The sequence below is a fragment of the Clytia hemisphaerica genome, unplaced genomic scaffold, assembly GCF_902728285.1.
Source record: "Clytia hemisphaerica strain Z4C2 unplaced genomic scaffold, Clytia hemisphaerica genome assembly, whole genome shotgun sequence".
NCBI lineage: Eukaryota > Metazoa > Cnidaria > Hydrozoa > Leptothecata > Clytiidae > Clytia > Clytia hemisphaerica.
In genome coordinates, this window is record NW_027104456.1 from 1 (window position 1) to 25,224 (window position 25,224).

The window sequence follows — 25,224 nt, forward strand, 5'->3', positions numbered from 1 at the left end:
TTTCAAAAGGTGGGGTTGGTATTTCTAAATTCCATTTTTAATAGAACAACAATTAAAGAGCAAAAGGTACCCTGGAAAGGAACCCGCTTTTAATTTATTTTTTGTTATATCGTTAATCAACTTTTGTTCGTCGAAAGTCAGCTTTTATCTTTTTATCTCATATCTTCAATGGGCATCGAACAAATTTCAAGAAAAACCTTTCACAGCAGTTCGCAATATTCCTTTGATCTCAGCAGAAAGCCGATCACAGTGGAAAGGCTGGAAAAATGCTTATTAATCAAGTTTTTATATCTGAGAAATAATAAAATCTTTTTTTTTTTTGTTATTCTTGATTTATGGTATATTTTCATGACAAAAACTAACAGGGCTAAAACAAAAACCGTTGTATAGAGTAAAAACAAACAAAAACTACAATTTGAGATAATATATACATAAAATAATATAATGTTTTAATCGAAAAATCCCAAGAATTACAAAGCTATCAAACGCAATGTTGTGGGCTATAGCTCTCAATTTTGGACTTTTGACGATTAGGGATAGTCACTATGGTCATAATACGCTGATTACAATCACGATATCTCCGTCTCTGGGCTGGTGGGGCGTAGCCGACAAGTTGTTGGACAATCTCAACACGGACCAAGTTTTCTTCATCCTTTAGAAGGTCGATAAATTTGGTCGGGTGGCATGATGAAACTTGTATGGAGAATCTTCGATGCCACCCTTCAAGATTGTTGTTGGTTCGTGGCAATTCTTCGTTTGTTCTGTTGAACATGTTCCATATGTTGATGGGGAACAGGGGGCGACCACGACGATTTCGGCGAACACGACCAATGTAGGTGTCTTCGAAGTAGTCTAGTAAATTATCCAGATCATCTTCGAAACTTTCGTGAATGGCATCCGTCAATTCCCCAAAACCATCAATAACATCTCCTTCTGGGAGGAAAGCAAGGGCACAGATCATCCGACAATGGAGAGCAAACTCTTCGTCATTTGCATATCTTTGTTGGAAACCCAACTCCCTTACTTTCTTCCAAACATTTGAAGACAAATGATAAAAACAACCTTTGCTCTCAGCATCTGGTTTCAAATGGTTAATAGCATTCATAGCCGCTTTTTCAAAGTCTACAAGAAAGTCCTGCAGGTTTTCGTTTGGTACCTCTTGGAAAACTTGGTCAAAGAACCTGCGGTATGTATGTTTTTCAAAATATCAGAAATGCACTGTAAGGGTGGACTTTTGATAAATACACTGTAAGGTGGAAATTTCAGCGGTATGTCAATTTTGTAAGGGCCGCAAAAGATAATTGTTAACAAGACCTTTTTTCGCAATTCTGTATATGGCACCTATTGATTTAATTGTATACAATATAAATGACAGTAGTTTGAACAACATGACGCAAACGAGAATTTCTGCCTCTTTCGGGGCTTAAGTATTTATAAAAAATGAATATCGATTTCCATTCATGTACGAAATCGATATGTCAACTTCTTTTTTATTACGTTCTCTATTGATTCTTTAGGAAATTTAGAAGATGTTATGTGCCTAGTGTCAATTTTTATAAAAATATATGGGTGGGAATTCACCAGGGGGGAATTTGCCGGGGGGAATTTGCCGGGGGGGAATTCACCAGGGGGGAATTCACTGGGTGGGAATTCACCGGGGGGGAATTCACCAGGGGGGAATTTTCCGGGAATCCCATCAAGCATGTTTCAATTTTCAATAAAATTGATTTTTGAAGCCGGAACTATTTTAAAAGTCGCCTGAACAACCTATTTTCGCCGGAAAGACAGTATTTCTCGAATTTCTCGAGCTGTACTTTATATTTTTGTATGAAATTTTGCACACTGATGCAATATGACAATTGTACGGCCACGCTCTTGCGAGTGAATGAAAAAGAATGGCAACAATCAATGAAAAATCCACTGAAAATGCTGAAAAATATGGATCCTGTACCGCCAATAATTGCTTCACGAATGAAATAATAAAGGATAATGACATGTTACAATGTAGGAAATGCCAGAGATTCGTTCATTATGCTTGTTCGGAGCTTCCTGCATACCAAATTCAGCTTTGTCTGCAATACAAAAGCCGACGCTTCGAATGTAAAAAATGTGTTACAGTCACGCCAATACTTTTGGAAAAAATCAAAACAAGTAAGCAAAGAGTCAGAAGTAACCAAATAACGCAAACAATAACGGAAGCAGAATGTCATATATGATATATAATCTAGAGAAGAAAATGGAGGAACTTATAGCTATGAACAAAGAAGACGTCGCTAAAGAACCAAAACGGGCAACATATGCAGATATCACAAAGGAAGAGGTGAAGAAACAGGAGGTTATCATCAAGAAATTTATCAAAAATGAAAAAGAAGAAAGAGAAGAAGATCGCTGGAAGAACTTAACTAGATGTAACATCATTGTCCATCATTTAGGTGAAAATAAAGATGAGAACAAAGAGGAACGGCGGGCCGGTGACAAAGATTACGTGGAGGAAGTTATAGGAAATCGTATGGGATTAAAGATAAATGTTGTCACTGCAGAACGAATCGGTGCTCGAAAGGATGATATGTTCAAGACGAAAAGATGGCGGCCATTGAAAGTAACGTTGGCCAATGAAGAAGACAAGAAAAGAATTATGGCCTCAGTCCATAAACTAAACGAAGATAATTTCAGTGTAACAGATGACTTCTCCAAGAAAGAACGTGAAACCATTAAAGAATGGCATGAAAAAGCTAAAGAGAAAACGAAAAATGAGAAGGATGAATGCTGTGTATGGAAAGTGAGAGGTAGCCCTCGGGCTAAGCTCTACTTTAAGAAAATATGTAAAAAGACCGTTATTGATGAACTGTGAGTTTGAATTAGATTGTTTCATAGAGGTCAATAGACCTGCGAAATATACTCCTATAATAATAATGACAATACCTAAATTGTGACGGAGCCCGATTTTCGAAAAAATTCAATTCCGGCCGAAAATGCCGGAAATATGCCGGAAAAACTGGTTTTTCGGCATTTTCTCGAGATTTCATCATTAGTTTTTTCTGATTTTTTGCAGAAAGATGCGTATTCGCAATGCTCAAAACATGGCCGAGTTCTATTTTTGAGAAAAAAATTTTTCCGTTTGAAAATGCCGGAAATCGCCGTTTTTGCAGATTTTCATTGGATTTTTTCCTTATATTTCTATGTTTTTCACACAAAAACATTATTGATAACAATGCTCACCATCAAGCATGATTCAATTGTCAATAAAACTGATTTTTGCAACCAGAACTTCCTATTTACTTCTTCCCTACAACCGTTCCCTCTCCCCCCCCCCCCCCATCAACAATCAATGATGAATTTATTGCGTTGTGTATTTTCGCTAAACGCTATATTTTCTGACTGATTTTTTTCATTTTTCTTTTCGCATTGCTATCTAACTTTCATCATCAGGTAGGTCCATTCAGCATGTTGNACTGATTTTTGCGACCAGAACTTTCTATTTATTTTTTCCCTACAACCCTTCCCTCTCCCCCCATCAAACAATCAATGATGAATTTATTGCGTTATGCATTTTCGCTAAACGCTATATTTTCTGATGATTTTTTTCCTCGCAGGTTATCTACTTTCATCATCAGGTAGGTCCATCACATCTAGCTTGTTAGTACTAGTCTGATTAAATTTTTTAACCTTTCTAATTTTATTTTCAGGGTTGCAGGTCAAAGTAAACAAAATCTCATGCAAGAAAGTAATTTGGGAGTTGTGTTAGGCCCAACTCTAATGCGCTCTAGGGAAGAAACAATGGCTGCCATTATGAGTATTAAATTTCAGAGTATTGTGATCGAAACGATGATCAAAGAGTATGATCAGGTATTGATATCATAACAGAATTCTCAATATATTTTATCCAGGTCTGACTTCATTCATCTTTTTTTATGTTGTCAAGGGAGTCAAATACCGTACACAAATATGATAACTTCAACTTTTGATAACTTTATTATAGCTGTAATGTTAGATGTTTTATGTCTTATTTTTCATAGATTTTCACAGATGGACCTCCTCAATCTTTATTGTCTTCAATCAGCAGTAACAATAACAATAACACGGCAGCTCCTTTAAATGTGCCTGCAAATCCTATTGCTCCAAGAAGTCCTGGTCGAAATTCCAAGAAGCGTGCGCCAGAACCGCCCACAGCAGCAACAAAACCAGTTGTGAAGTCGAGAAGTGGTAAGCCTAAGAATAGAACTAAGAGGGTTGTTATCATCAAAGACTTGGAAGTAAAACGTGATTCATATAAACTAATAAACAAATAAATTTGACTGTGGACTGGCTGAATCTCAGAGTTTCGGAAAAGTTAAAAGTTTCTCTATTCATTCGACTAATAACTAAATAGTTTTAGTACCAGACTAGTATCTAACTTTATCTTTTTATAACAGAAAATTTATAGTTCTCTTTATGAATCGAAACAAAAAGGTTTCAACTAAGACGTTTTTTAAAGCTTTGATTATGTCTTGTAGATAACTTATTGTATTCAGCTTTGTAGATATTTTAGAAAAACTGTGAAGAGATTTTTTAGCATGTTCATTGATTGAAATAAATTTTTTCCTCAGTCATGTATGTCTAGGGTATTTTCATGAAATAGAAGATTGATAGCTTTTAAATATGAAGAAGATTTGACAAAAGGTTGCACTCATTGAAAGTCATTCCAGGTAAGATTAGAAGATTATGTATTTTAGAGTTTCATTTTAAATCCTTAAAATTCAACTAACACCTCCTGCATTTTGTACTTTATATTATATTATATTGTATTCATTCTTCTGTTTCCTTCTATGCGTTTAAATCGCCGGTACTTCTTTAACCTTCTGTTTTTTTATAGAAGGTGAACCTGTGGGAGGCAAACCTCCACCACCAGAACGACCACAACCATATGCTGCTGGAAGGCCTGGTAAGATCTCTTCAGATGGTAAGACCTCATTGATTCTTTATAATTTGTCTTGATGGATGGGATAGCAATATGGGAGTTGAAGGGAATTGGAACAAGTACTATTGAGAAACCAGAGAAATTAATATCTATGACTCTTTATTGAACTAATTCATTGATTAATGAACTAATCTCTCATCAAACTTACTAATGATATTTTAGATCAAAAAGAAATATTAAAGAAGCAACACTCTACACCTGCTAATAATCCTATCAAACCAAAATATCCTCCTCCAGGTTTGCAATCCAAACTAATCTTTTATTTAATACTTACTTCAAAACTAATACCTGACTAATAAGACCTATCAGAATCCAGTCTATACTTATGAAATCTCACTCCTTTGTACAACAACAGTACTTTTACATCCTATTTTGAGATATCTTTATTGCCTAGTGATTTTTGGTAATTTTTTTTACTCATTCCTTTCAGGTCGCCCTCCAAACTTGGGTGGTAGGTAAGAAGGAGCTTTATATACTTAGGATTTGCTTATATACACCTCACTGAATGCTAACTTGCACTTGTGCGCTTTTCCAGGAAAAAATTAAATATGGAAGGTAGAGGATATAACATTTTTTGGAAATTTATCCCCCGGACATTGTGACTTTTGATCCCCGGACAAGCATCAGTTGACCCCCGGACATTCATAATTACCCCTAAACAGAGCAGTTTTGCCCCCCCCCCCAAACAAGGTAAATTTTGTAGATTTTTCACTAACCCCCGGACAATATATTCAATTTATCCTCCGATACCTCCCATGTACAATAATTTTCCGGAAGAGCCCAATGCATGTACGATAAAACACAATCACAACACAAACACTACAAAAATCTTTTTGGAATGCCTTTCCAGCTCTTTTAACAAGCCTTGTATACTGAAAACCTCTTTTAATGTACTTAATGTAATTATCGAGAGAAGATTATTGGTCTGCTACAAATAAATAGGCTTGTGTGAGCGGGAAAGGCATTCCACTCACAAATGCACAAAACAACACACCAAAAACACAAAGCTCTTTTTGATTAACGAAGCTGACTTGTGATAACGTGTTATTTAGTCTAAAGAGATGGCCACATCTTGCAGCCAGACCTTCACCCAATGGTAAACCACTAATCCCTCTTAACGGAGACGATAAAATACGGTACGACAACTACTTGTTCTGTTTGTGTTGAACTGTTCGTGTTATGCACAAAATTGTTGCAAGGTTTAGCACATGCATGACATTTTTCCTGTTTGGGTTTTTCCAACACACTCTCAGCTTTCATGCATGTGTCTGTACCTTACAATAATATTGAAGGACCGACAAAAAAACATATCCTATCATTACATCCAATAAAACTGACATTTAATTGTATAATCACTGACGGTGAAATGTGATGACCGTGAAAATTGACTGTTGTATGCACCCACCTAACACATTTGCTCTGACTGTATATTTTTCCTAAAACAGAAGCCTTTTTAATTAACAGTGCATATGGTTCATTTTTGATAAAAACTTTGAATTAATTTAGCTTGAAACGCTTTTCGTTCAATAGGCTTGCAGAAACTGTCACTCCATTCACGTCACCCCTGAAGACGACAGGTTGGTGGTTTGAGGTTACCAGAGTTTGAATTTTAAATCTCTCAAATTTCTCATCTATTTACAGAGAGCTAATATTTTATTTTCGCCTGATTATCCAAACCTGATACTAAATTTTATGCCTCATAAATACTGAATATCTAATAAAGGCAATTTAGTTTTTAAGTCTAGATGCCTATCTACAAATTGTAGATTTTATTGAACAGTTTTTAGTGTGTGAGTGTCAAAATATTTTTTTGTAAGTTGACAAATCTTATTTGTTTGTCCTTGGGATACATAAAGCCATATTCATCCACTCAAAAAAATTCTATCATTTCCGAATCAGCTTGAGAAGTTTTGAAACCTCAATTTCTATATTTTCTAATAACCAGTGGGTAATAAATTGATCAAATTTTGCTATTTCCGAAAGGGCTTAAGGGTCAAGACTCCAAAATATAGCTCCTAAAAATCTACTTCCGAATCAACTTTAAAAAATCCAAAACCTCTTAGTGAATCATTCTTGACCATAGTGACAACTGCTTAACCATTAATAAAAGGGTAACGTCTCGAAATTGGATGACAATTTCGTCACTTGCCTAAAAATCTTGTCTGTCACTTTTCCCCGATTAGGATTCTTTATTTATCTTTAAGCCTTCACACATTTTTTTATAAGCAAACCCAATTTTCTTCGGCTCAGGGCTGGAGTTGCTAAGGATTTTTCAGATTTCAGCCAAAAAGTTGCCTATGCATTTTGAGCCAAAAATTCCTAGTATCTTCAAAAATTTTGGCTTTTTATCTCATTTTATGTTCAAAGTACTTCAAATTTGGTATCTAAATACCATCAGTACCAAATAATGCCAACAATGCCTCTTTTTTAGGAATTTTTGGTTGCTTACCCGGCTCATGCTCAGGTTCAGGACTAGGTCGTTATGGCCAAACTGCTTAGTTTTTTGGCCATTCTCAAGGCTGGACCCTTAGCAACTCGGTTGATTGTGTTAAACCAAAAATAAATTTTCGACAATCCTTTACACTGTAGTCTTTACCAAAGTATCAAATAAATATCTTGAAACTGTCTTAAATTTTGTTTACTCAAGTTTGAGCTGTCTCAACAATATTGCAAATTTACAATTTCCGAGTCACTTAAAAACACTTATAAGGCTCTTGAGCCTAAAATCTTAACCACAGACTTGCAGAAAAATACATTAGATTGCGGGATTTTCCATTTATTTAGACACTCATCGAAAAGAATATTTCCGGAGTAGTTTAAGGAGATACAACAAAACTTGCACGAAAATAAGCTATAATACATGGTATTCATGACGTAATGTTTTCTACGGAAGTACCCCGGTTTTAGCCAGTAGTGGCAAAGTTAAAATAGACAAAAGTTGTATAAAATTTGCCACTGTTGCCAAAAACCGGGGTCTTTCCGTAGAAAACATTACGTCATGAATATTATGAATAGGGTTTGGGTTATGCAAACCCTGGGTTATGGGTTAAGCCTGTTAAATATCGATTCTCTCAAAAGACAAATAAAATATAAGACCTCAAAAAATTTGTTTGGAACATCTTAGCGACAGATAGACAAAAATTAAATCCACGCGTTATTTTCGTAAAACACATTTTTAAACACTATTTCAGCGTTTAAGAGGAATGATGGCTGAAATTAAATCCATGTGAGATATTTCGAAAAATACAGATTCGCAAAAATATGATCCGGAAATTTCTCTAAATTTAATCCATATTAAAGTAATCAATTTTGATTGGTACAAGGTACTGGGCTCAACTTTACCAGGAATAAATTATGACCTATAATTTAAAATTTAACTTTGTGACGTTGAATGTGTTTTTTTTAAAGAAGTCATCACCAATAAAGTTTAACACTGGACTAAATTATACACACATGTCCCATCATAAAGATGTTTATCATTATAAAACATGTCATCATTAGAAAAAATTTCAAAACTTTGAACTTTATGTCAAAACTGTCGAAGTTTTATTTCCTTCAATGCACGCAGATAAAATCTTTCCATTAAAGGTTTTGTTTTTAAATAAGACAGATATCGTTTGCTTACTCATCAATTTTAGCTCGAATTTTAGTTTGCAAGCTTTTTCACATTGGATTTAACACGGATGTGGAGCAAGATTGGTCAGAAAGAGGAAAAGAAAACATGTTTTTGCTTATATCAGCATAATATAACAAAAGGCAGACACTGTCCTGATATAAAATATGTGTCTGATATGAAATGAGAAAACTTATGTAAAAACAAAACCTTTAAGGAGTAAGATAGGAGTAAAAATCTTAAATCTTATTGATGAAATTGAATCAAGTTGATTAAGCTAGATCTTTAAAAAGATCAAATCTAGATGATTGAAATGCATAGTTTTAGACAAAGTGTTGCAAGGTTGCATGACAAATATTTATCGCTCTTAATCATTAACCGCAAGAGGAGGACCAAAAACGAATTTTCCTTTGCAAAAATTGCTTAAATTTGAGAAGGTCAAATTTTCATTAAGGTTTTGCGAATCCTTGCTAGGAATGGGGGTAAAGTCCTACAAAATGTCGGCTTAGTATAATATTTAGAAGACCACACATGGTCCTCAATAGATAACATCACAATGAAACTCTGAATCAAATGTTTTTCCTTTACATGACCAAGTCCTTAATATCACTCCTGGTCAAAAACAGCAAAAGGAAATTGAAAAATAAAACTTTCTTACAAAGATTGCTTGCAACGACACTGACTTCAATTCAAAATCTTTATCAAGTCCGGCGGAAACGGGGAGACTGGAGAGACTTCAGCATCCCCACTTTTGAGCAAATGAGATTTTTATCTCGATTTCTTAGCAAATTTATCTTATTTTGAGCCTTCAACTTTCCCACTATTACGGTTGTTCCGCCGGGCCTGTTTATGATTATAAAGTTGATTGATTATCATGAAAGAGCCAAATCAATATAAACCATTGGAAATCATTGTATGTACCACAATCATGAAAAAACTTAGCTCTTCTAATTTTCCACTGAAATATATTATTCAAAAATCAGCATTTCATTATCGATTTTTTGCCAAAGCAGAGCCTATGATGGTACTTACGTTAACTTGGGTTTCTATAAATTGTTTCTAAAGCGCGCTCCTATGTCATAGACCAGTTGGGACCCCGCACTACTGGAGAATCTGGCTAAAAATATACCTCTGGGTGACAGGGTTGTTAAAATCAAAAGGCCTTTCTGACAAGGTCCAAGAAAAAAGGAAGCTTATTCACCATTACCATTAGTCTCATATTCGACAATATTACCACACCTTCTTAATATTCAGACACCTTAAAAAGGTTATGTACTTTTTTTACGGTAATTGGTTTACCGCAACAATAAGCAACTGTTTGATTCTTTTAAGAAAAATAATGTGTTACTTTCAAGTAAAACACTTCAAATTCAACTTTAGACCAATCAAACAAGCCGTTATAAAAATGTTCATGTGAAACATTAAAAACACGAAAATGAAATTTTAGAATGCGTTGCAAAGCGATAAGAACTGAAAAGATTTCGAAGTTGCCGAGTGATTTACGAATTTTTTCATAATAATGGAAAAAACAATAAAAGAAGAAAAAAATAGACTTTACACGTTTCTTTTATTTAAGAACAAACTATTTAAGAAAATAAGGCTTCCATTGCTAAAATGTTAAGAACAAGCTAAGAACATTTTATGGCTTTGCAGACAAAAAACTTTAAAATAAGAATATATTAAGAACATTTTTAGGCTTAAAACTCAAAAAGTTAAGAACATCTCAAGACTGCAAATATTTTGGATATTCTTATATAAAAAAATAGACTATCATGAACAAATTGACTCAAGTACTTTGCGGCGTAATCAGACGTCAGGATAAATAGCTTTTTTCTTTTCTTTTCGAGATGCCTCGACAATGAAGATAAGGCCTTCGACAGTATGATAAGGCAGTAAAGAGCATTACTGAAATACACTCGAGGAACAAGTATTATTAAATCATTTTTTTGGCATCAGTGCAGATGAAAGCTTTATAATTTTTTTCAAAACATTTATCATCATATTGCCATGAAATGTGTTACACGAGGCAAGCTCAGTTATTATAACTAGTATTCAAGACTAACTGGAGACAAAAGAATTTAAAAATTTGAGATTTGAAAATATTTTTACAAACGTTTTTGGTATTGTATTACAAGTTAATATTGGATGACACTAAAATAACGAGACTCGCTGTATATCATTAGATTTTATTTTGTTTGCGATTTTTGAGACACTGTACAGTAACATTGTTTCTCCTGCAATGTTTTCAAGGAAAACCAAGGACAGGGAAAGCAAGAGTAAGCAACAGAATTTTTTTATCACAAACTCAAACTTATCTGATATGTTTGGGAGCTCCTTCAGATTGAAGTGTACTTTTAGAAGAAATACTAAACAAATGTTGAAATCTGAATCAACTTGATCTAAATTTTAGCTTACTTTAATAATTGTATACCTTGATCTGCCTAGCTGCTAGGGTTCAATGCTTGCTCTATTGAGTACGAAAGATGCATCCTGTTGCTATTTATGTTGCCTATAAAAGTTTGCTTCTACTAAGCTTTTATAGGGGGGGGGTTTGTAGGGGTTCGAAATACCGTTTTCCCGTCAAAATTTTTGCTGAATCCCGGAATCCCGAAAATTGAAAAAATAATAACACCGTCACACCGGCTTGTACAGGGCAAAAATGTGCCTAAATACCGTCACCGTCTGATTTTAAAATACCGTTTCCCCGTCTCTTTTTTTGTCAAATCCCGTAATACCGTACTAAAATAGGGCCAATCCCGTCACACCGCAAAAGTACAAACCCCCCTTTATAACTATCCAAAATGTCGTGCAAAAATTAGGGGAATTAAAAAAAAAAATTTATTTACTTTTTCAAGTATTCCTCCAGATGACCCATCCGTATGCGTTGTAGTTAGGGGGTCGAAGAAAGCGTAATGTCTATCTTATACGTTTATCATATAAAAACATCCAAAAATTTTTAAACCTCTTCAATTTTGAGTTTTAAACCTAAAAATGTTCTTAACATGTTCTTATTTTCATAATTTTTAGAGTATATTTTTCCATTTTCCTAAGAAATTGGGTGATGTAGATTCTGCAAAGGATTAAAAAATTATATTTTTAACTTGTTCTTATAAAGTTTATTCTTATAAAAAACGTGTATTTCTCTTTCTCTCTACAGGATCCGTAACAAGTTCAATCGTATCACGAAAATCCAGTGCCAAGAGTGTCGGAAGTAATCGAAGTAAAGGCACCAGTCGATCTTTTACAACCACTCGTAGTTACACTACCAACCGTAGCAATGGAACTGTTACATCCCAAAGCAGCTACATCAAGAAAAATTCCGGAAATTTTGACGGTAGTAATGATCGCTCTCGCCGAAAATCATCGTTGCAACGAAAATCATCGGCTTCGAGCCGTAGAGAACAACTCATAGCAGATTTTTATCGAGATTTGGAAGAATTAGACGAGGAACGAAGTTGTTCCGACTCTTCCGATGATGAAAATGATAGCCGCGGAAACGGAAGTCGGAATCGAAATAAAAAGAAATTAAAGAAAGGACGAATAGAAGTAGAGGAAGTCAAAAGTCATCAACGTGTCCAAGAATATTTGATGAAACTCGAACATACAGAACCCCCGGAAATTTTTGAGGAGGACGAGGGAATTCGTTCGGATATGTCAGACGGTAGATTAGGCTCGTCTTATAATAGTAACTACAGTAACGATATCCCTATGGAAACTAATAAAAATGATAACAATAATGGCGGACGTAAAAGTGAACCGAGATACATAAAACGACCGAACCCTCCCGATAATATGATCGCTGATTTGGAAGATTCACCGAGAACGCACCGACTTAAAGTTCGGGACGAATACCGAAAATCGCGAAACGATAAACAAGACTCTAATAAATATGACGTCAATAAAAATAACGTCGGAAAGAAAACTCGTTCTGCAAATTACACGCCTCGAGTGTTACCCCAACATCCAAAAGAAATCGAACTGATTGATAAAAATTTACGTGAAAGTTTTAATAATAAACGAAAACCGAGTAATAACGACTATAAACGAGTTTCGGTTCACGAAGACTTATATATGAACGATAGTGGTAGCGAATCATCCTGTTCAACAGATTCGGCACACGGTTCAACTCACTCCATCTCTACCGTTAGTTCCATCTCAGTAGCACAGAAACACCAAAACAAACAAATTCATCAGTTAAGTTTTAAAACAACGGTACCAAAAAATTTTATACCAGGACAACAACAAAAACATATACTGGACTCACAACGTAAAAAGACAAATTCAAAACCGAAAAAAGTTTCATTTTGTTTCAGAGGTATTCCTTTCAGAGTTTACAATAATACACCAAGAACTCATAGGGCGTTAGCTCACGCAGGGTGTATTGCCCTCATTATTCCCGCCCCTGGTAATCACAAATGTAGACATTAACTTTTCGCTATACACGTCTTTTTTTTTTAAGAAACTAGTTTTACCAAGCAGCCTCAATGTTTCTTTATAAGAAATCGGCCTTTTGAGCCTTAAATGTTTCTTACATGTTTCTAAACTTTTTGACATAATTAGCCTTGGAAGGTTCTTATAAAAAACCGAATTAAAAAATGTTATTTACTCATTCTCAGCCTCAGCATGTTTCTTAGATATTTCTTAGTTTTTAGGCATTCTGAGCCTCATGTTTCTTAAAAGTGTGTTTCTTAAAAAAAAAAAAAAAGATGTGTAGAAGAGTATTGTTTAAATTATATGATGTTGCAATGTTGAACCAAAGAACATGGCTGCTTCCTAGCTCGGACATTATATTTGTACTGGACTGGTTTAAATTATTCAAAATAGTATTTTTTTTCAGTTTTGTAAATCTTAATTAAAACGCACTTTTAGTTCTGTTCAATAGAAAAACTTCTTTTTTTAAGAAAATGAAGACACAAAAATGACCTAAAAAGAGTCCTACTATTGCCTTCTTCAAAAAGAGTTTTCTCTAGAGTTCAGGCCTAGAATACACGCATACTAGTAAGAACAATTTTGTAAGAATAAGAGGCTGAATTTTAGCTGAGACCTAAAGAACAAATAAAGCCTAATTTTGGATGATTTAAAATTTCAAATCTTTGATAAATAAACTTAGAATTTTAAGGGCGTTCAAGCAGGTTCAAAGTTCTTTTATCTGAAGATTTTGAAAATAATAATGATAAATTTATATCTTAACGAGAGATGACAGAAAGCTTTAAAACATAATATCTTTGATAAGGTCCTTCATAAAGGCCTCATCATAATTGATTACTATGAAGATGACTAATATGTAAAATCGGCTTGTTTTTAGAAATCTACCTTAAATGCTTTTTTTAAAAGAACAATTTTATAAGAATGTTAGCTATGCTAGCGGATATCAACACACATTGGGCATCATTATGCGCAAGGTTGTTGATATAGCTATCAGCTCCTTGGAGAAATTAGATCTGGGATTTAGTAGTATTTGGGAGCTCATAGAATAAAGACATAAGAAAACCGTACACACAAATTCTTAGATTTATCGCACCCCCAGAACAACACTTAGCTCACAAGGCTCACAAGGAACTTGAGGCTTGTGCAGTAGTGTAGTGGTTATCAATCTTGACTGCCGTCAAGGAAGTCGGGGTTCGATTCCCACTCGGTGCTGTGATTCACTTGACAAGTAAATGTACCTTCCCATTGCCATGTGAGGATATTGGGTAGACAGAAACTCAAAAAGCCTGTCGGTGACTCTACCAATACCTAGGTATCGATTCCACAATACATCAAGGTGAGAATGCGCGCTGGCCTTGTTCCCTGGTGGTTTACGCCGGATTAACGCACCTTGATTCAAAAACTGTGTGTCATTGTCATGGAAGCTGGTAGGCAGTATAAACTACAGCGTAAGACGGTTCTAACGAGACGACTCCTAAACCTGTCAATACAGAACAGAGCATCCTTTGTAAGGAGAAGCCAGTCATCATCAATAATAATTTTCGAAAATAAATAGGAGACGTTTATTAGTTTCCGTAAGTCGAACCATATTTTGTTTCTTTTATGCGTTCGGATTAGAGAAATTAGAACATCAACCAACCTTAATCATAACTTATATAACTGAGCATACGAATTGCACAGTACTTGATAGATCTTATTAGCAGTGGGCTATAGAGACCTTTTTTTTCAAAATTAAGTTTGCATAATTTTTTTTGGTAGGTTGGGACCCAAATAACATAAATCTAAGATATTTTTGGATGTTTCCAAAAAATGGCGGTTCTCCGCCCTTTTATATGCCCAAAATGGGCCATTTTCGGGCCATTTTGCTTGGGAAAAAAATCTAAAACCTGCTGTGTTGGTGCTACAACCATCAAATTAGGCTCAAAATGATCCTTGGAAAAAAGAAGGATTAACATCCCATTAGAATGTAACAATTATATACCTCTGTCATATATATAAACTTAAAAAATTAGGTTTTTCGGCCAAAATTGACCAAAATTGCGAAAAAACAGGGTTTTGCCTGGAAAAAAATCTAAAATCTGTTCTGTTTGTGCTACAAGCCTCAAATTAGGGTCAAAATATTCGTTGGAAAAAAGTAGGATTAGAATGTAACAATTATATACTTCTACCATATATGTAAACTTCAAAAAATTTGGATATTGGGCCAAAATTGACCGAAACTGGGGAAAAAAGGGTTTGCCTGGGAAAAAAATCTAAAATCTGTTCTGTTGGTGCTATGAACCTCAAATTATGCTCAAAATATTCCTTGGAGGAAAGCAGGATTAGAATGTAACAAATATATACCTCTACCATATATATAAATTTAAAAAATTAAGTATTTAGGCCGAGATAGACCAAAACCGGGAAGAAACAGGGTTTTGCCTGGAAATAAAACCTAAAATCTGTTCTATTTGTGCTACAAACCTCAAATTAGGCTTAAAATGTTCCTTGGGAAAAAGTAGGAATCGAACATAGCAATTACATACCTCTACCACATATATAAAATTCAAAAATTAGCTATTTAGACCGAAACCAGGAAGACACTTGTTTTTGTTTTATATAAAATTAAAAAAATTAGGTTTTCAGGCCAAAATGGACGGAAACCGGTAACCGTGTCTTCCCGGTTTCCGTCCATTTTGACTTGAAAACCTAATTTTTTTAATTTTGTATACATGGTTAGAGGTACATAATTGCTACATTCTTATCCTGCTTTTTTCCAAGGAACATTTTAAGCCTAATTTGAGGTTTGTAGCACGAACAGCGCAGATTTTAGGTTTTATTTCCAGGCAAAACCCAGCGTTTTCCTGGTGTCGGTCCATTTCCTCAAGGAATTCGTAAGGGATTTCTATTGTAATATCCCCGAAACAATCCCACAATGCATCGCTTTTTTAGAAAATCAAAAACTCTTATAAGGTCTATAGAGGCAATATTGTCCTCCCAACCTTCAATTACAAAATTTCAAAAAATCAAATTAACACCCCTAAGTAAGCCAAAGAGTGAGTGAGCAAAGAAGAAAGGACAGCAAACTACTATTTGACACACTCCATTATTTGATAATATTAAAAGCCACAGGCAACAAGAAGCTCTCATAAACGATATTCTACCATTCGATATTCGATGAAATCCAATTCCTCTTGAAAATCGAATCAGCGTCAACTGTAATTGTATTGTATCGGAAGTCTCCAAGCTACCCATCGAAGTTAAAGTGCGACCTTTTGTGACCAACATTTATTTTTTTAAATAAAAAATTAAACTATTTATGAGATTTCTGCGCTGTCATTTAGTTCGGACAGACAAACAGTTTCAGATGCTAGGACAACTAAAGTTGGACCAAGAATTTTTTTACCAAAACTGAACTACTGAACCTATAAAACAAGCTTTTCAAAATTTTAGAGATTTATGGAAAAAAGATTTATCTTTAAACGCAAATAAATAATTTGAAACTGAAATTTCTAAGGAAATGAAATTCTATATCGAATACCTGATCTAAGGTTTTCTTTGTTCTCTTTATCGATGATACTCCGATTATGTCTTTCCAGTTTTTCAAAATTGAAAGGTATATTTATCTTTGTTACATTTGGTATGTCCTTTGTTTGATAAATGCCCATGAGAAGTTTCATTTAACTTCGAAGCTTTACTATATTATCATTGTCACTCACTAATCCTTTCATGAACATAATGGCATTTTCATTTGAGTTATATATTCGGCAATATTTACATAATTTCAAGTCAAGTCTTTGTTTCTAGTTCACAGTACTTCGTCTTCTCGATGTCCGCCTAGGGCGGATGGGCGTACCAACAGAGGGATTTTGAACCTCAGGTAGCACCATAGAGTGATGCACGCCTTTATTACCTTTTCGTGGGCTATCTGTATCATCAACCTTTTCTATATGAACGTCCGATTTCTTCGCTTTTTTATTATTTCCGGACGGTGTCCTATTCGTGTCTCGATCTTTATTTTCAGTTTCTTCAGTGGTGACATAATTGAGGTTGCGTTCATCTTTGGTTTTCCTCTTGCTTTGGTTATGTTTTGCTGTAGATAGATTGATCGTGATTTCGTATGTGTCAATTTGTTTGGCAGATGATTCTGATGAAAACAATATATAGATTTCTCCTTTAGATTCTTGTTTAGTACTACCATAAAAGCTTGTTTTAAGTTCCAAAAAATGAGAATAACACCACATCTGACAACTTTTTTAGATAAGAGTTTCAGCTGAACTGGAAAAAAACAAGTGACTTTTAAATCTCAAATCTGCGATGTTTCTGCAGCATTCACATTTTATTAACATTGAACACTGCAGTCTCAAATTTATCATGCCTAATAGAAGTGATCGATGGAAAATACTAGCAATTCGATTGGCTTATGCTGACGTCATTAATTCAAGCGCGCTTTGAAAATAACTTAATCCTTTCTCAATTTGAAAATAGCCACGGCTCTTACGTAAGCGGAGCCTGGCCTATAAGCACCACTGAACAAACTAAAACTAAAACAAATGATCGCATATCATAGCCGAGAATGCTTAACTAATTTGATTTAGTCACTAGTATAAATCTTATCGCAAGTTGTGACTGAATAACAGTATTCCAACAGTATTCCAAGGCAAACTTAAAAATCCGTAAATAAAAGAAAACTTTAAAGCGCCGAAAACACTGTATTGCCTAAGCCGTGCGTTTTAGCCTGAGTGAATACGGGCTTGATTAACTAGGCTACGCGTATCATTTATTTTTTTGTGCAATGATAATCAGAGTGATTTCACATACTTTCATCATTTGCCACAGTATATGTGTCATCTCCTTCCTCATCATCAACCGTCATATTCTTACTGGTGTAAACGGTGCCTTGTTCTGCAAGGTTCGGGTTACACTTACTAGCATAAAAAGATGTAGTGTCGTTGAGTGTGGTATCTTCATTTGGTTTTCCGAATAATACAGCTTGAGTTTCGTTTAAATTGAGATTTTGTTTGACTTGTTGGATTTGTTTGAGTTGACGATTTCTTTGGATCAGCTCATCTACTTCCTGAGAAAATAGAATTAGGAAAGTTCAACCACGTCTATGGTGGTCCGTGAGTGCCAAGTTAAATTGTTTTGATATTTCTATAAAAAAAATTCAAAACAAGACGACTCAGAGTCGAAAATTTCGCAAAGTATTTGATTGGACCTGAGAAAAACTGGCTCTAACAGAGAATAAAGTTACCCTTACAGAGACAAAGCGAAAAAGTGACTCTTAGAAGATTTATTGATTGATTAGTAGGAAATCGATTTCGGAGCAGGTCGATCAAATTTGATTGACGAAATTTCCATTTCTTTTTTTTATCAATAACCAATCAATTTGTTCCAATATTCGATAGGTAATGAAGCCCATTAGAAAATTTTGAGTATTGATTATTGATTGGATTTGAATGATAGCATAACATTATCGAATACCTATCAATTACTGTACGTTGGTCTAATGTCAATATCCCCCTTCTAACTATTTTTCTTTGCTTAGCGATCAGAGAAGAAATTACCTTTTGTCTATAAGTGATCTCAACCTTCCTATTATTCCCATCTCTAAAGAAGGGTGTCAGAATTAGAAGAGAGATGTTGACATTAGACCAACTTACCAGAACCAATCGATATCCAGTCAATTGATTTGTTAGCGATGTGTCATCGATAGAAAATGAATCAATTGTTTTGAGTGGGAGTCTGGCACTGTATAAAAAAGTTTGTCTTTTGAGTTATATATCTGATCAATAAAAACTCAAATTCATTGTATATACAGTATTCAATCAAATTTGATACAAATTTTTCAGTAATATATTGATATAGACTCCAACAACAGTCTCGTAGACTTTTCAAGTGAACCGCTGTGAGTGGGAATCCTAAACTTTGACGCCTGCGTAGCAATCAAGGTAACTTTTTCCAATCGACAAATAATCGATGGATTGGACATCGTTTGATTTCGATAATTGATAGACAATCGATAATCAAGATTTTACGGGAAGCTCGATTGGCTATCAATTGTAATTGTGATCGATTTTCCATTGATTTATTCTAAAGATGTACGATTGATCACAATTGACAGCCAATTGAGTCCAATCGATTAAAAAACTAATCTATTATCAGTTAGAATAGTCTCAATTATCGAAATAAAAGGTGATTTCTATCACTTATAGATTGACACCCCCTGCTATAAATTATTCGGTGAAATACCGGGTGCGCCACAAAAAAGTTTCTCTCTTTAAAAGTAATTTTCTTGAAATCTAAAAATTTTAAAAGAACCATTCCTCTTTTATTGGAAAGAAGAAGAATAAACTTAAATTTTGTTGGGTCATTTATTGAATTTGGTTCATTAGATCAAAAGTTATGCTCAATTGAATAAAAAAGTTACTTTCTGAAAGTGCTCAAAAACGTTAAAAATCGACCTATCAAATTATTCAGAAGCATAATTACATGATATATCAGTATTTTTGTTTCAGTCATTAAAAATGATAATTAGCTGTCTTAATGACCTTTTGTTATTTAAAGGAAGGTTGAATTTCAATGAAAAGGAGAAAATTCGTCGAAAGAGACCAAAAAATCTGGTAGAATTCATAAAAATACATCAAATATGGGTTTCGAGGTAGATTCAGCCTTACATAGGCTTAATCCAGTCTAGACAGGTCTAGAACCAAAAATCTGAGGAAAATTTCGGTGAAACTAAATCAAATTATAATTTTGATGAAGATTTTGAACCCTTTTGACCCTTCAGTTTCAAGATTTATGTGTTTAGTTAATGAAAAATGCTCTTAATCATGTAAAGGCTATTGCTTTGCCAAATTTAAAGTAAAAATTTGATAGGTCGATTTTTAACGTTTTTGAGCACTTTCCAAAAGTAACCTTTTTATTCAATTGAGCATAACTTTTGATCCAATGAATCGAATTTAATAAATGACCCATCAAAATTTAAGTTTATTCTTCTTCTTTGCAATGAAATAGGAATGGTTCTTCTAAAATTTTTAGATTTCGAGAAAATTACTTTTAAAGAGAGAAACTTTTTTGTGGCGCACCCGGTACTAAGTAAATGATAATCTGTCTTACAACACAACTTAACTTAATCAAATATCAACAAATAATTCTACTTGTAAAAATGAAGATAATATAGATAATATAAGAATACTCTTTATAAGAATGTCCATGATGAAAATGGCCAAAAAATTAAGAATATGCTAAGAATACCACCATCATGGAATTTTGAAATGTATGTACTAAATGTTAAATCTAGTTTGAATTAGGATCCTAACCTAAGAATGCTGTAAGAATATTTTAGGATGATTTTCACAAAAAAGTTAAGAATATCCATGATGAAATGGATTTACACCATTCTTATAAAAAGAAAAAGCGTGTAGCTTTTAATTTAAGTTTTGGGGATGAGCTGGAGTTTTTATAAGATTCTTCACTAATTGGTCATTTGAAGTGATAGAGATGGCGCGTTCTTTAGAAAAAGCAACAAAATTGTTTTATTACTGGTTAACGACCAACCAAATCAAATTAGAGCTTATAAAAACTCCAGCTTGTCCCAAGTTTTGAACTATAAAATTTTGATTTCAAAATTGATTTACTTTCTATTTTCGTTTCAAATTTAAAACGGGTTTGTTTCCAAAAACGATTTCCAACTCAGCCAATCAAGGCCATGTCATTTTAAAATCGTTTTTATTTTTTTTTAAATGAATTGATCTGACAGCCCATTGAGGTCATTCATAGAAATGAGTAAATTTCAACAGATAAAGTTTCTTTTGATAATAGAACGAACCAGTTGTTTGTTTTAGGGAGGGGGGGGTCGAACGAACGAACGAACGAACGAACGAACGAACGAACGAACGAACGAACGAACGAACGAACGAACGAACGAACGAACGAACGAACGAACGAACGAACGAACGAACGAACGAACGAACGAACGAACGAACGAACGAACGAACGAACATCGGTTAATTTATAGGACCTCCGAGGTAGGTCCAAAAAGTTTTTCTAATAAAAGTACGGCAAACAGAAAGAGTCTTTCAATGAAGCCGTGGCACTTAAAGGGTTAAAACTCAAGTCAAAATTACACGTTTTTTTTAAGAAACACACTTTTAAGAAACACGAGGCTCAGAATGCCTAAAAACTAAGAAACATCTAAGAAACATGCTGAGGCTGGGAATGAGAAAATAACATTTTTTAATTCGTTTTTTTTTAAGAACCTTCCAATCAACATTCCAGAAATATACATACATAACAGTTAGAAACACTTGAGAAAGTCAGAAAATCGATATAGAAGATAGGAAAGTATCGTAGATTAGGCTGGACTTAAAAAATTGTTGGTTTGCCGTCACCCGACCGACCCTACCTTAAAACCTGCCGACCCAAAAAAATTTATTGTCATTTTAAAGAAGAAATTATTTTTTCTTCAAAAACTTCAAAACAAATCAAAACTCGTATCTTGTCTGTCTCAAGCATAAGAATCGTGAATTCCCTGCTAGCGCTCTTCTGTTTTCCATTCAAAATTACCTAAATGTAAACAAAGTGTAACCCTTTCATAAATCGTCAAAATAAAATAAATTTCCAACCGACCAACCCACCTCCAAAATCTAGGGTCGGGTGACGGCAAACTGACAATTTTTTAAGTCCAGCCTTAGTCAATTAACTTTTGTATTATCGACATGAGTCTTTTAAGCTTGACAAAGTTTAGAAACATGTAAGAAACATTTAAGGCTCAAAAGGCCGATTCTTAAGAAAATGACGAGGGTATTAAATCATCATAAAGATTTCTTTTATCAATTGATTAACGATCAAAGTCTAGCTTCATTCTCTTCGTGGCCCTTCATGGCCAGTTTCCAAAAAAGGTGGTCAACAATCAAGGATGTTGAGTGGCGCCCAAGATCCCCTGGTCTCACTGTTTTGATTTCTTTTTGTGGGGTCACGAAGCAACATATCTGGGAGCAACCGCAAAATTTGCAATCCCAGATACTTGATATCAATTAAAAGCTTCAATCATAAATGTTGCAGCTAATCTCGACCCTAAAATGATTCTAAACGTTTTGCAGCAATGGTTGATCGTGTAAATAAGTGCTTTGGAAAAAGGGAAATATAATATATTAAAGAAATGTTTTAGAGTTTAGACCATAACTTTTGATCCAGTTGACCAAATTTGACAAATATCCCCTCAAAATCTAAGTTTATTCTTCTTCTCTCCAATGAAAAAGAATTTGGTTCTTTAACAATCCACAGAACTCAAAAAATACAGTCTAAAGAGGGAGACTTTTTTCTGGGACACCCGGTAGAAGCAACACCAATTTTCGGGTCATGCCTGGGGTTGCTCATATAATTATAGCTCAAAAAATTTGCTTTGATCACCCAAGATATTATAATCGTAAATTTATGCTTATTCTGGTCAAGTTAGATTATTTAAAAAGCTTTTATTGTACATGATAGTGAAAAAAAATGGCTGATTTGAGGGTTCAAGCCTTAGCAGCTTGATTACTTATGAAAAGAAAAATCTGTATACAAGCCATAAGCAAAAAGCTCGTACCCATGTCTATTTTTAGCTGTTAAAGCATAATAATTTCAGGACATGAAACTTGGATATTCAAAATCTACTCAAAATTCCGCTTCCACTGATATATAACATGATAGGGTTATTTTCAAGTTAATATTCCGGTTTTTTTGAATTTCGGCCTAAAAATGACCCATTTTTGGCCAAAAAAGTGATGAAACGCTAAAAATCATAAATGAGAAATATGTAATTATTTTCCTGAATTTGTAAGAAATATTATAATTTTAATGTAAAGTTGTCAGAAATACATACTAGAATGAGAAAAATAAACTTAGAAAGTTAAAACATAAGCTAAATCCTAAAAAAAAACCAGGTTTTTCCAAAATTAGTCTACGAAACATTTTGATCAAAAATGAGAAAATCCACCTTGCAGGACCTCTAGTTCATTGTAATTCTGCATTTTTGACTCTATTTTTTGCATATTCTGATATACTCTACCTATTTGAAGAATTTTCAAGCAAAGAAATCTCAATTCAAGTACAATTGACGAAAAGATAGGGGAATTTTGACATAGGCCCAAATTTTCCGTCACGGCGTGACAAAAACTAAAAAGGGCTACAGAAAATCTTGTGGGTTGATTTTTGAATTTATATTTTAGGTTTCTGATTAACACTATATGGTTGATGTTTCATGGAGAAAATTAAGGCCTGATTCCACTCTCATAGATTTTTACAGGCTATTGAAAATTTTTCCGTCACGGCGTGACAAAAACTCTGACCTAGTACTAGTCAGTGAAAAAATGGATTTGAAAGCCTCAAATCATAGATTAACCAGTCCAAGTCCTATAGAAAGTTGACTCAGCTTGCAAAAGAGGCCTTTTGGTTAGTTTTTTTGAATCTATACCTGAAAAAAAACCCTGTAATAAGGACATCATTCCAAAGCAGTTTTTTCAGTACCGTAGCAGCAGGCTCAGATTTAGCCTATGTTGATTTTTCGGGAACATATGCATGTTATATATCAAATTGTCGGAAATTTTATGTAGAATTCAAAAATGGTTAAAAGTAGGGGTTAAAAATGAAGTCAATGAGAAGAAAATGCAAAACTTGATGATTTTTTCTCCTATTTTGGCCTGCGATTTTACAAAAACCTAAAAAATGCGATAAAAAATTTCTAAAGCGAGGTTAAGCTCTATTGTTTTTTTGCTTTTTGCTACAAAATACCATAGCTTCCCATAAAAATAGGTTTTAGAGAGATTTGAAGACCTTCATTTTTTGACATTTTAAAAATTTTTGGGTACGAGCTTTTTGCTTATAGCTTAAGTGTTTTCTTTATTTTTACTCAGTACAAGCAGACTACTACACAACACATTGGAAATGTTATTATTGGCCACCTATCAATGGTCAATGGAGTCCATGGTCAACCACACACCAAACATTCCAAAACGAAACTAAATGTCAAGGTTATCTTTCTTATGCTATCAGAGAATGCGATTCTCCTAAATCACAATATTGCGGACAACGATGTGGAGAATATAACATGAAAATAGATATCCTATGAAGACATAATGCTAAATTGCATCACACTTCTAGTTCTAATTTTGTTTAAAGCAAAAGTTTAACACTTCGCAAAGAGTAGGTCTACGATTCAGACTACGCAAAGAGTTGTTTTAATTTCAATAAGAAAACTTTGAATACCTGAAACAGTTGTTCTCTTTCTTGGCTTGTTGGACATTTAGTTGATTCTGATGAAAAAAAAATTAAGATTGAAAGTTATTTTTTATCCTTCTAGTAAATGAAACACAGTTTGTTAAATTTCATCCAGGTATTGCATAGCATTGCAGTAATAGTGAATTGAATTTGTTCCTTTACGACAATAAATTTGGCTTTATTTTAATCGAAACACAACTCTTAAAATGGAAAAAAAACTTTTAAGTGAGGGTAAGGTTCGTTTTTGTGCTCGAATCTCAGACTACAATATTTGTCCAAACATATTGTCAAATTAATCCATTAATGGCCCTCTCCCCCGTTCAGAGCAACTAAAAGACAAAAAGCCAAAAATTTTAAGGGTTGGGAATTGGGATTTCCCCTTTTTTTGGTCTCTCTCAAGTGTAACTTTTTCACAAAAATAAATTTAAATTCTCTAAGGTTCAGTTTTTGAAGGCCCAGTTGTACATACCTGATTTTCTCTAACTCTCTAACCCTGGCACCTACATTTGATTCAATAATCATTACCTTTGCAAAACCATGATAATTGTCTCTTTTTGCAGTCTTCATTCTGAAAAATCACATAGAGAAATAATTAATTCAATATTGGTTTCATTAAAATGCACTTGGAAACTGTTATGATTTTAAAAGAATCCAATTATAAAGGTCAGTTGGGCCTGTTCTGCCTCCAATTTAATTTTTTGAATTTTTTAAAATCCTTTCAAATTTGTATATTACTGTAAGTTGGTCCAACATCGACATTCTATGTAGCAGGAATGGGTCTTCGGGCCTGATGTTAATTAAATATATATAGATAGAAAGATAAAGAGATAGCAAGCACTTAATTTTATCTTCTTTGGTTTCTAAGATAATGTAGTATGCATATTTTTGGAGTCATTAGTTACAAAATTCTTTCAAACCTACTTTTTTAGAATCGAATTGACTATCATCTCCTACAAAATTTCTTATTACAGTATTAGGTACACTCAGT

The 25,224-nt window shown here is 34.0% G+C and overlaps 3 protein-coding genes across 3 annotated transcripts; 2 read left to right on the forward strand and 1 right to left on the reverse strand.

Moving 5' to 3' along the window:
• Window positions 1–2,236: 2,236 nt before the first annotated feature.
• Window positions 2,237–6,563, forward strand: LOC136821090 (uncharacterized protein PF3D7_1120000-like). The gene is made up of 8 exons (XM_067077317.1): window positions 2,237–2,847; window positions 3,687–3,846; window positions 4,017–4,203; window positions 4,853–4,939; window positions 5,120–5,194; window positions 5,388–5,412; window positions 6,010–6,093; window positions 6,488–6,563. The coding sequence occupies exons 1-8, from the start codon at window positions 2,237–2,239 to the stop codon at window positions 6,561–6,563; spliced, it is 1,305 nt and encodes a 434-aa protein (XP_066933418.1).
• A 4,179-nt stretch (window positions 6,564–10,742) lies between these two features.
• Window positions 10,743–13,492, forward strand: LOC136821089 (micronuclear linker histone polyprotein-like). The gene is made up of 2 exons (XM_067077316.1): window positions 10,743–10,846; window positions 11,728–13,492. The coding sequence occupies exons 1-2, from the start codon at window positions 10,810–10,812 to the stop codon at window positions 12,996–12,998; spliced, it is 1,308 nt and encodes a 435-aa protein (XP_066933417.1). The 5' UTR covers window positions 10,743–10,809; the 3' UTR covers window positions 12,999–13,492.
• Window positions 13,493–16,433: 2,941 nt separating this feature from the next.
• LOC136821088 (uncharacterized) lies at window positions 16,434–24,804 on the reverse strand (the record flags this gene model as incomplete). Its single annotated transcript, XM_067077315.1, is given in 4 exon segments — window positions 16,434–17,124; window positions 17,799–18,054; window positions 24,225–24,271; window positions 24,762–24,804. Coding segments are annotated over 4 exon segments (690 nt in total), but the record flags the coding sequence as incomplete, so codon positions are not given.
• Window positions 24,805–25,224: the final 420 nt, after the last annotated feature.